The following is an 11,583-nucleotide window of genomic DNA, read 5'->3' as shown; positions in this document are numbered from 1 at the left end:
CACATCACTATTTTCTTGCAAATATTTCACCAACTTCCCTCTAAGGGGCTCCTCTACTGTGGCTCCAACGAAAGTCACCTTCTCAGGATCCTCGGGAGCTAAAGGAATTGAAACCAAGTCTACTGCTGGCTTACCTCTTTTCTCATAATTTTCTCGGATATCCAGATCTTCAATAGGCAGAACTTGCCCCCCCCAACTCCATCTGCCCTCAGAGAGGCTACATAACAACTTCTAGCCATTTTTTTCTCTCCTCTCTTCTCTCCAATCCCATTCCGGATGGGAAATTTCATAACTGAATGATAGGAAGAAGGGACTGCTTTGAAGGCATGTATCCCTGTTCTCCCCATGATAGCATTGTAAGTTGAATTAACCTTCACCACCACAAAATCCAACATCTGTGTTGCTTGCCTTGGTTCCTGTCCTATGGTTGTTGGCAACTTGATTATCCCTTCCACGGGGCACTCCACTCCCGCAAATCCATATATCGGCATATCGGTTGGGGTCAATTGGTAGTCATTATAACCCATCCTTAAAAAGGTGTCATGGAGTAAAATATCCACTGAAGCACCATTATCCACAAGGACCCTCTTAACCGGGCTGTTTCCTATTATAGGTGTTATGACCAACGGGTCATCATGAGGAAATTTCACACCCTATAGATCAGAATCATCAAAAGCCATTGTTACTCCTGTCCTGGCCCTCTTCGGGGCTTCTCCAACAATATGCATAACCTCCCTCGCATAAGATTTCCTGGAGTTCTTGGATAATCCAGCAGCAGTCGGTCCTCCAAAAATCGTGTTTATCACAGGTCCTCGGGGTCGTGGTCCTCCAAAGATTGTATTTATCACCGGTCCCATAGGTTGGGGATTCTGCCCCTGATCGTCTTGGTCCCTCCTATGATCTTCAAAGTTCTTTCTTCCATTGTTATTCCTATCTCTTCCTTCCCCAGTGTAATTGTTCAATCTTCCTTAACGATATACTCCAGATCAGTTTTCCGCTTCTTGCCTCCAGCAGGCTCGTTGCTCACTACGGTCTTCCTCATGCTCTCTTCCACCTTGATGTACTTCCCGGCCCTATCTTGGAGCTGCAACATGCTCTCAGGGGGGCGCTTGGTCAAGAATATCTTGAAGAACTCATCCCTAGGTCCCTGTTGTAGTGCTATCATGGCTACCTTGTCATCAAGGTCCTGGACTTTTAAAACTTCCTTTGTGAAACGATTCAGGTAGTCTCTCAAGGATTCCTTTGCTCCCTGCACAATGCTAATGAGGGATGTTGAACTTTTCTCATGCACTCTCCCCCTGATAAACTGCTTAATAAAAGCCTGACTTAATTCTCTGAACGGCCCGATAGAGTTCGGGGGCAGACGACTATACCATCTTTGAGCCATACCCGATAGGGTTTGAGGAAAGGCCCGCCACTTAATAGCATCGTTCACGGGCTGCAATAACAGTGCATTTGAGAATGTCCTGACATGATTAGCAGGATCTCCCGTGCCATCATAAGCTTTGATAGTGGGCATCTTGAACTTTCTTGAGATGTGGGCATTCATTATCTCTTCAGTAAATGGTATCATCAAGATCTCCAAGGGGAAGAAGATTGCTTGGATCAGCTCTTGGGACTACAACCCTTCTTCGTGTCGGACCATCCAGGTCTATGATTGAGGGAAAATTTCTCGCCCTATGTGGTAATGGGGGCCTGGGAAGCTGGTGCGCCTCCAAGTTAAGCTTCAGCCTTTGAATCTCAGCCTCATGGGCCTTGATTCCCTCCTGCACTTCTTGGGAATTCACCCCTTGGGTACTCCTAGGGCGTTGGTTACCATAAGCCATCGGCTCTTTACCAGCACGTCTCCTTCTTGGGGCCACTTCATCATCCGAAATTCGGAGTCTCTCTCAGTATAAGGACCTAAAAATTCCTGATCCTCCGGGATAGGAGCCAAACCTTGTATGTAGGGGGTGTTTGCCCCCGTGCTTCACTCCATCCAGCATGTCCACTTCCTCCAACCTCGGGGTAAAGGTACATCCTATAAGGGGGGTTAGTGGTCACAACAGTTGAATACTCATACCCAATGGGTCGAGAATTCACAGGTGTATGTAGTTGTTGAAGTTGGGGATTCGTACCTTGAGGAGCCGGGGGAATCGTCCCTTAAGGTTGAGGTTTAGTTGCCCCTACCTGGGCTTCTCCTTGGGTGACGGCATAGGTTGAATGCGGAGGTACCTCCACGGTTGACGAAATCGTTTGGGTTGTCCCCGCGGGTCCTTCAGGGACGCTGCTTGTTCTCCATGTTCTCGCCATGGTTGTTGTTGTGATTCCCACAGACGGCGCCAAATGTTATGGATCAAAAACTAAGGTATAATAATTGCTGTATATATTATTAAGGAACGTGAGCTTCGAGGCTCGATTTGACTGCTCTTGTGTTTCGTGACTCGATCTGCCTTAACAAGATGCCTACGTACCTTGCTGATTGCCAATGATCAAGTCAAAAAACGTAGTTCTGATTGGTGGGGGTGAGACCCCTTATATAGATGTTGGGAGTCCTTGAATTGGACTAGGGTTAGGAGACTTGGTTGGTAAGTCTCAAAATCAGAATGGACTTTGGAGTCCTAGGAAGTAGAAAGTTGATCCATTATTCGATTAGATCATTTGAGGGATGACCTACAAGGATTCATGTCCCTATTAGGACTCATATTGACAGCTGTTTTTTCCCTTACTTAATTAATTACGAAATTAATTAAATATTCAGGGTTGTGGGCCTTCTTTGTTCCATCAGGCCTGATCTGGTCCATCAGGCCTGATCAATGTGCTAACCTTTTTGGTCTGAATATCATACATCTTCTTATTGGGTTTCGTGGCCCAAGTCATGTGTAATTAAAGCAACATTAATTACGTAATCAGGATTTTTTTATTCCCTATCAAGAGTAGTATTCAATTGTACTTTGTAGATACATGGTATAAGATACAGAAATACAAAAATAAAAAATATATATTTTATTAAAATAATCATATTAACAATTTTTTTAAAAAAGTGTATATAATGTAATGTGAATAAGCATATTTAATGTATTATTATAAAAATATACGTAAAAACAATATTTTCATTTAATTAATTTTTAAGTTGTTTCATATAATATTTGAAGTTTTAAAGCGAAAAATATACAATAAAAATTATAGAAATGTTCAATTTTATTCGAATGCCTCAAATTTGTTTGCACTAATATTTTTTTAATAATTAATTACACACAAAATGACTCGATACCTCACCAAAAGGATAAGAACTCAACTACCGGTTAAATTAATAATATGTGATGAGTAACATATACAAGCTAATTATTTTACGTGTTAGTGTTCGTTTGAGAAATGTTAGAATAAATAACTTGTTAATTAAAATGAACAAGGAACCTATAACTGATAGATATAAAAATACTTATATGTCAAATAAGTGTTTTAATTAAATGCCAGATTTTTTTTTACTTAAATAAACTAAAATAAATAAATTTTAAATATAATTATTTTAATCCGTAAATCTTAGATTAGAAAGACATGTAAAAATATATATTTTAAAATAAAAGTTAACAAAAAATCAAAATAAAAATAATTTGAGAAAAATTACGTCATTGCTAACATTCAAATTATCAGCTTATAAATTGTAAATTTGACTTATAAATTGGGTCGACAAAAACTCATCAATAAATACTTAAGACTTTATAAATAAATAAACAACTTATTATGCGCAGCCAAACACACCCTTAATTTATAAGTTTCAAAATATCACTTGATTTAGAAATATTTACGGGTCCAAATTTAATTATATTGACCGAATTTCTAACCTACAAATCCTTTAAATGTGAAAGCGGCAATTATGAATCACAAAAAAAGAAAAAAAGAAGGCAGATATTCATTTAAGTCGGTATCCCCGAAAATATAGAAATATATGATACTGACATTAAAATCATGCCAACGTCATCAAAGTAAGCCCAAATTCGAATAGCTAAAATGCGAGCCCAAATTATCGAAGACCCTAGAATCTCGCCTCACCTCATATTTGGCGCTGCTATATAAACTCGCTCATAGTCTCGCTCAATTACAAAATAAACATTTGAAAAACATTTTATTTCCTAAACACACACACACACAACTGTTGTAATTCAGCTTCAGAAATGGCGAACAAAACCCTAGATTCCAATTCCAAGCGAAAGGCTGAAGAAGATGTTAAGAAAGTAGCTGAGCCTACAGGAGATGAAGTTCTGAGCTCAATCGCTACAAAGAAGAGGAAGATTGAGACTACTGGTTCCAACAAGAAGGCGAAAACGAGCAAAAAAGCCGAAGGTTCGAGTCGAAAAGTCGCTGATTCGAGTATAAAGGCGAAAACGAGTAAGAAAACCGAAGATTCGAGTAAAAAAGTCGCCGATTCGAGCAAAAAGGGGAAAACGAGTAAGAAAACCGGAGATTCGAGCCGAAAACTCGACGATTCGAAGAAGAAAGTGAAGGAGACGGATAAGAAGGTGAAATTTGAGAGTCCGGTGAAGGGATCTGCTAAAAAAGAGGAGGTTGAGGTTAAAAAAGTGAAGAAGAGTAAGGCCAAGAAAGAGGAGGCCGTAGAGGAGAATGGGAATGGTGCGCTGTATGCATTTCCGATGAATCGAGTGACTCGGATTGTTAAGAGTGAGAATTCGGATATCAAGTTGTCTGCGGAGGCTGCTTTTCTCTTCAATAAAGCTTCGGTATGTTGTTTGTTTTGAGGTTTTGATTGATTTTGTTATGTGTATTTTGTTAATTTGTGTTTGATTATTGGTGAATTGTTTCTATGTGATGTTATGTGTTTGTTTGAATGTGTTTCCCTGATTTTTTATGAAGTTTGTCGCAGTTTATGTGATTATTACTTCAGTAGTTCCGATTGGTTGCTTAGGGTAGCCTATTTGTGTATTCATGAAATGACACATTTTATTGTTTATAACAGTAAAGAAAGCCTTATTAAATAAAATATATAAGCCGAGGTTTAAAGATTCTGTTCAGATCTTGTAAAAATTCGTATTTACAAATAAGCATATTTTTTTGGGCATTTTTTGTGCTTCGCTATTTTGCCCCACTTTTTTTTTTTATTTCTGTAATGCGCTTCGGTTTTTATTAAACCTAAGGCCAAAAGCATGCGCTTCTCGCTGCTTCGAGCATGCACTGCTAAGTAAGTATGTAGATCTTAATTACGGTCTAAATTGCATTTCTGTTTAAGGTGTTACGGTCTAGACGGGTTACTGTTACTAACTTACTGGCTTGTATTGGTACATTTTTTATCTTTCAAAATAATTTAGATTTTTAGTGTATTCCATTGTGAGCTGGCTGGAGGTTTATATTTTCAAACTCGACCTCTTGTTCCTGATTTACTGGATGGTCTGTGCTTAATATTTTATGTAGGCAAATATAGGAGCTATGCCATGTAGAAAGAAGTGTCCAGTGTCCCTTTAGTTGGTTATTATTACTTATAATATTTTGTAATGATTTCTCTTGATGACTTGTTTGAAGAATCGTTTCCTGGAATTGATTAATGTTTAGGACTATTTACCCACGTGTTCCATGAGATATATGCACTTATCTGAATTTTTTTTGTTATGATTTTCAACATATAATTGTTTTCTGCAGGAGAAGTTTCTTGAACTATTCTCTAAGAAGGCTTATGCTTGTGCTTCTAAGGATGGCAAGAAAAAAATCGAGTATCAGCACCTATGTAATATCTCTTTTCCTACTCTAGTACATTATTTGTTGTTTTTATCTGCATCCAAGCGTAGTTGCAAGTTTATTTAAGCAATTTTTTCAATGATTGCATTATGTTGGGGCTTAATGACCTTCCTTATATAGTTGCTATTATCTGAAAATTAACAAATGAGATGGGTACTTATAGATCAGTCACAGTTAAAGAACTGGACTCACTGGATTACAGCTGTAGTCTTATAATTTTCCAATCTTGAAGTGAGTTTTAGTTATGTCTTCTTGTGTGTGTCGTTGGATTGATCATAAATGCAAGCCACTCTTGGAAAAAGTTTTATTCTCTATATTGTAATGTGCAGTCTTATGGTTCATCAGTTAAGTCTCAAGTGTAAACCTCTTTTTAGCGCTTCATTTTTATATTAGTAAATAAAGAAATTAGTGGAGGCCAAATGCAACCAAAGGAAATTGAAATTTTAATTGATAAAAATTGTATATTTGTTATTGTGCCTCCTTCAGAACCTGCCTTTTTATAAAGTCTTCTATCTAGGTTGAAATCGGAGTGGCCAAGGCCCTCGTTCACTGTTTTTGTTCCCTCGTTCTAAACTGGCGATCCATTCTGTAGTGTGCACCTAGTTATGAGTTCAATTTAATTTGGAGGATAGTTCCGCAGATTGCAGACTTTCCTTAGGTTCTGTGTTGCAGCCATTTCTGTATGCAGCAATACTTTATTGAAACCTTCAAGAGAAATTGAGTGTTAGCTATGCTTCTTACCTGCATATCCCACTCCTTATTTTGCTTAAAACAGTATGCGAAGATTTTTTTCCTTCCATACCATTAAAGGTGAAAAAAGTGAACTGTTCAGAATACAATGGATCTGGTCAATAATTTTTAAATCCATCTTGTTAACAGTTATTTGTACAGCTAGAACATCAACAAGAAACGGGTTGCAAACATGTTGTAGACCTACATCTATAATTCTCTTTATCTATATTATCAAGGTCCGGGTTACTGGCAATCATAAGCTAGGGACCTCCATTGAGGCACTGCTTCCCCTGTTAGATCTACTTTGGATGGCTAAGACTAAAAAAAATAATATCTTTTTCTTGCATGTTATACGCGGAAAGTACATAGTTTGTCAAAACCCTATATCTTACTCGTACATGGAAACTTTCCAGATTTCACTGTCTTGAGTCCCCTTAATAAAGGGAAATAACAAACTAGGAGTCACTTTCTTAATTTACTTGTTCAACACTAATTTATGTTGTATATTAAATTGAATTTCATTTGGGGAATTTAATATTTTACCTACGAAAAAAATCTTTTATCACAACTTGATCTGATCGCCTGAAGGTTAACTAATCTGGAAATCTCTTGTACTGATAGTTTCTTATATTGGTTAATGTTACAGTAATTGTACAATTGCTATGGTCTTCTCTTTTTATTTCCACATGAATGGTTATTTAGAATGCCTTTTTTTATTTTGTTTCAGCCTCTTTGATCCCTGGAAACACAAGATTTGACTTCCTTGCAGGTACCTTTCTCCTCTAAAGTCTAGGGTTATAGTTCTATTCTTTCTCCCTCATTTCTTTTATTGTTTTTTTTGTTCTTTTCTAAATATTATTTCACCCGCAGAAACCCACTGCACACCCACACCCATGGCACACACACACTGCTCTGGCGGTGAAGCAATATCTTGTTTTGTTGTTCCTATTGGGCTAGTAGACAATAATGATTTCTCATGGTTGCTTGCTTGTATACGTAGATTTTGTTCCTGCCAAAGTGAAGGTTGCAGATGCCTTAAAAGAGATTCCATCGGTTCAGACCTAACTGCGCTGTGCCAGGATGCTAAAAGCTTCAAATGATGTTGTAGCCCTGTTTAGTTAGTTAATGTTAAGAAGAAAAAATCTGTCTACTCTGAACTCAGTGCTCCATCCGAGTGTCTGAGTAGCTTGAATTTCCTGGCTCTAGATGATCTTCTGTTTGCTATTAAAATTTATAGCCATGTTTCATTTTCCTTTTACCTTGCTAATTAGATTAGAGAAAACTGGCCCTGAGTGTTTTATTAATTAAAAAGAACCGTTCAAGCTAATATTTCGTATTCAAATTTAAAGCATCATATACAAATTAAAATTTACAAGCACCTGAATTGTATGTGTAAAAGGGGGACCTAAGACTAGAGGGCGTACACTCTAAATTTCTGTTACATATCAATAACAAATATTTCAGAGATGGTAGCATTTTTTTTCTGAGAAAAAGAGAAGAATAAATATCTATAGTTATACATTTTCACAGGTCCCTGTTTCTATTTTCTTCTGCAAAATAAACATACACTACAAGTTGCAGTTTTCCAATGTTATTAATTCTTATGTAGTGATGATGACATTGCGACTAGAACCCAGAAACACGCATTGATCTAATAATGTTCTGGGGTCCTAATAAGCTTGATTCTGAAGCTAGACCAAACTTTCCATTTTCCTCAACCACTTGAGAATCCCCCTCTGTTTTTCCTTCTTTCCAAAGCAAATCATCAGTTGTAATAGTATCATATTTGCATACAAACTTCAGCAATGTCACATGTTTACACTCAAATATGAGATGTACATAAGCATTCTAACAAATATTGTTACCTCTCACCAACCCAATTAATCCATTTGATTTAATACTCCTTGTCTTTTCACTATCCTTCACATTTCCATTTCACCAAACATTAGATTTAGATCTCTCCTTTCTTTATAAAAACCTAGTTTTCTCTCTTAAAGGATATCATTCCTACTTCAATATATTTTCACTTGCTCATCAAAACACCCAAACATGAAGTTCAACACGTCTTTTCCTCTCACATTTTCTCTTCTACTTCTTATCCAATGCACAACCACAACCCTAGCTCAACCAGCAGCAGCTCCTGCCCCTGCTGCTCCGACAAACGTCACGAAAATCCTCGAAAAAGCAGGACAATACACGACACTTATACGTCTCCTTAAAATTACTCAAGTAGGTGATCAAATCAATACTCAACTAAACAATTCAAACCAAGGCATGACAATCTTTGCACCAACAGATAATGCCTTCTCAGCTCTTAAATCCGGAACCTTAAACTCGCTCACTGATCAAGAAAAAGTCGAACTAATTCAGTTCCATGTTCTACCTACTGTTCTTTCAACTTCACAGTTCCAAACCGTTAGCAATCCTTTGAGAACACAAGCTGGAAACAGTGCTGGTGGACAGTTTCCATTAAATGTTACTACTTCAGGAAATAGCGTAAATATAACAACTGGAGTAACCAATGCAACAGTTGCTAACACAGTTTACACTGATAGTACCCTTGCAGTGTATCAAGTTGACAATGTGCTTTTACCATTGGCCATGTTTGGTCCCAAAGCACCAGCCCCGGCACCAGGGGTGGCCAAGAAACCGAAGAAAAAGTCGGGTGATGCGGATAGTCCAAGCTCCGATGATGGTACAGCTGATGCATCAGCTTCAAGTGGTCTAACAGCTAAAAGTTTGCTTGTGGGAATTATTTCTTTGGTTGCGGGATTTTGCTTGTAACATGCAATTGGCTTTGGTGATTGCTGAAGATTCATTTGCTTGGCGGTTGAGTGGTTGTTAATAATTACATGTTTTGTTTCTTCAATTTTGGTTACTTTTTTTTTGTGAGATCTAAGGAAATTTGATCCCTTTGAATGGAATTTAAGTTTTTCACCTATGAATATAGTAATTTTTATGTAAGTATCCATATTTTTTAGAGTTATTTTCATTTTGCATCACAACGGTTTCAGGTAAATGCAATGGGTACATAATTTTAAATATATACAATCTGCACCCGTCAATTATGAGACCCCTGGGAGAAAACATTCTTTATGCATATCCCCATTATATTTGACCGTGAATTAACGGTCAACCGAGTGAAGACATAAATTTGTACGTCTCTACTTTTAACCAACAAACTACTCAAATGGCTTTGACAGTGCTATATCATTCTTCTCCGTCCATGCAGCAGACCATATTCTTCTATCCAACTTCAGTGCCTTTCTCAACCTCCAGCGCCAATCATTAACTCTAGGCAAAGAATATGTCATCACCGTCATCAGAGTCGTGTACTAGAGGTGACATTTACACCGTCTCCAAACTCTTCAGCCTTTGTCAGTGTCATTGAAGTTGTTTCCATTCCCGAAAAGTTGTACATCAAAGGATATGATGATATCCAAAATGCAATTAGAATGGTGGGTCGATATTCTCAAGATACAAGAAACTTTAATATTGATGATTCTATGGCACCCAAAAAATTTACTGGTTAAACATATGGGGGCAAATACGTTCCCTCGACAAATGATAGTGGAATGTTTTGCTCATGGGAATTAGACAGACCATCTCTGTCGGGGGCTGATCTTGGGGTTATACCACTGATCGAATTCTCAATCAATTACACGAATACAACTCCACCCTACAAAGCCCCTAAAGATGTCTACTACACTACACGAACAATGCAGAACTATAAATACATCTCCAACATGACTTGGTTCTTTCTAGTTGATTATGGATTTATTTATCTGCTTAGACTTTATTTTTGCGAGTATAGGATGGAAGTCACCGACATTGGTGAGGTGGTATTTGATATATTCATCAATAGACAGACAACCGAGCAAGAAGCATATATTTTTGAATATTGGACCGAGGGGAAAGGAGTTCCAATCTATAAAGACCACACTATTTTTTTTAGTGCCATCCAGGATGGTAGCAAGTGTAAGCCAGACTTGGGGCTCACTTTGCGACCTAACAAGGCCGCGCCTCAATTTTATAATATAACTTTAAATGGGTAGGAGATTTTTAAGCTGAGTCAACCCGGATGTAATCTTGCTGCACCCAATTCTGGACCTGTACCATCGCCACCAACGGAAACTAATAAATCTGGAGGCAACCAAAAGTATGACGCCTCTCACTCTCTGCTTGTGGGAGCTTGTATTGGAGGTTCACTCGGCGGGATGATTTTGTTCTTGTTAATTATAGGTTTTCTATTATTCCGCAGGAGAAAAGAGAAATCTCAGGATGTTGGCGCCAAGTCGATGTGGTATTCACGGCGGTAGGACAAGTCAAAATCGACTAACACGAACATTTCATCATTGTCGTCTGTTAGAAGCCGAAAATTTTCTTTAGAGGAGATTCAACTAGCTACTAGCAACTTTGATGACAATTTTGTTATTGGAGCATGAGGATTTGGTAACGTGTATAAAGGGTATTTGGAGAATGGTACATACTCCGTAGCAATCAAGAAGTTGAATCAGTCATCACGGCAAGGGGAACTTGAGTTTCAAACGGAGATCAAGATGCTTTCAAATTTGCGCCACCTCCATCTTGTACCACTGATCGGATATTATGATGATGGTGACGAGATGATACTAGTTTAATTTTCCGAGTTTATGTACAATAGTTACAATGCAGAATTACTTTATTACCCTCGGCTGACGGTTACTTCACGGTCAAATATGACAGAGATATACATAAAGGGTATCTTCTGTGAGGAGTCTCATAGTTGAGGGGTGCTGATTGTATATCTTGAAAGTTATGTACCAATTTCGCATTTATCTTAAACCGTTGGGATGCAAATTAAAAATAACTATATTTTTTATTGGTACCTTAAATTGAAAGTGATGAAGAGTTGTCATAAACTGAAAGTAGACCTCAAAGAAGTGAACATTGGGTCTGCATCAAAAAAGGATAATGCAAAACAATGCATGGACACTATTCTTTCTGAATCAACTCATTTTAATTCTGCACATTCTATAAACAAGAAGAAAGTACCCAACACTGCTTGGGTTGCTAAATATACTTAATCCTCATTGTGTGCAGAAAAAGAAGAAGAAAGTCATATGGATCATAGAAAGTGGATAC

General features: G+C 37.8%; 2 protein-coding genes across 2 annotated transcripts; both read left to right on the top strand.

Moving 5' to 3' along the window:
* Positions 1 to 3,999: 3,999 nt before the first annotated feature.
* Positions 4,000 to 7,711, top strand: LOC141707353 (uncharacterized). The gene is made up of 4 exons (XM_074510478.1): positions 4,000 to 4,718; positions 5,632 to 5,716; positions 7,187 to 7,228; positions 7,460 to 7,711. Exons 1-4 carry the CDS (start codon positions 4,155 to 4,157, stop codon positions 7,522 to 7,524), a joined length of 756 nt encoding a protein of 251 aa, XP_074366579.1. The 5' UTR covers positions 4,000 to 4,154; the 3' UTR covers positions 7,525 to 7,711.
* A 650-nt stretch (positions 7,712 to 8,361) lies between these two features.
* On the top strand, positions 8,362 to 9,400 carry LOC141707354 (fasciclin-like arabinogalactan protein 11). The gene has a single exon (XM_074510479.1). The coding sequence runs from the start codon at positions 8,509 to 8,511 to the stop codon at positions 9,241 to 9,243; it is 735 nt and encodes a 244-aa protein (XP_074366580.1). The 5' UTR covers positions 8,362 to 8,508; the 3' UTR covers positions 9,244 to 9,400.
* The last annotated feature ends 2,183 nt before the right edge of the window (positions 9,401 to 11,583 follow it).

The sequence above is a fragment of the Apium graveolens genome, chromosome 2, assembly GCF_009905375.1.
Source record: "Apium graveolens cultivar Ventura chromosome 2, ASM990537v1, whole genome shotgun sequence".
NCBI lineage: Eukaryota > Viridiplantae > Streptophyta > Magnoliopsida > Apiales > Apiaceae > Apium > Apium graveolens.
Note: the sequence above shows the minus strand (reverse complement) of the source record. Positions and strands in the feature narration are given on the sequence as shown.

What these genes read in the sequence shown, in the direction of transcription:
- LOC141707353 (XM_074510478.1), top strand. Translation starts at nt 4,155, where the DNA reads ATGGCGAACAAAACCCTAGATTCCAATTCCAAGCGAAAGGCTGAAGAA. An exon ending in AATCGAGTATCAGCACCTAT is followed by an intron (nt 5,717 to 7,186) that starts GTAATATCTCTT and finishes ATTTTGTTTCAG; the next exon opens with CCTCTTTGATCCCTGGAAAC. An exon ending in AAGATTTGACTTCCTTGCAG is followed by an intron (nt 7,229 to 7,459) that starts GTACCTTTCTCC and finishes TTGTATACGTAG; the next exon opens with ATTTTGTTCCTGCCAAAGTG.
- LOC141707354 (XM_074510479.1), top strand. Translation starts at nt 8,509, where the DNA reads ATGAAGTTCAACACGTCTTTTCCTCTCACATTTTCTCTTCTACTTCTT.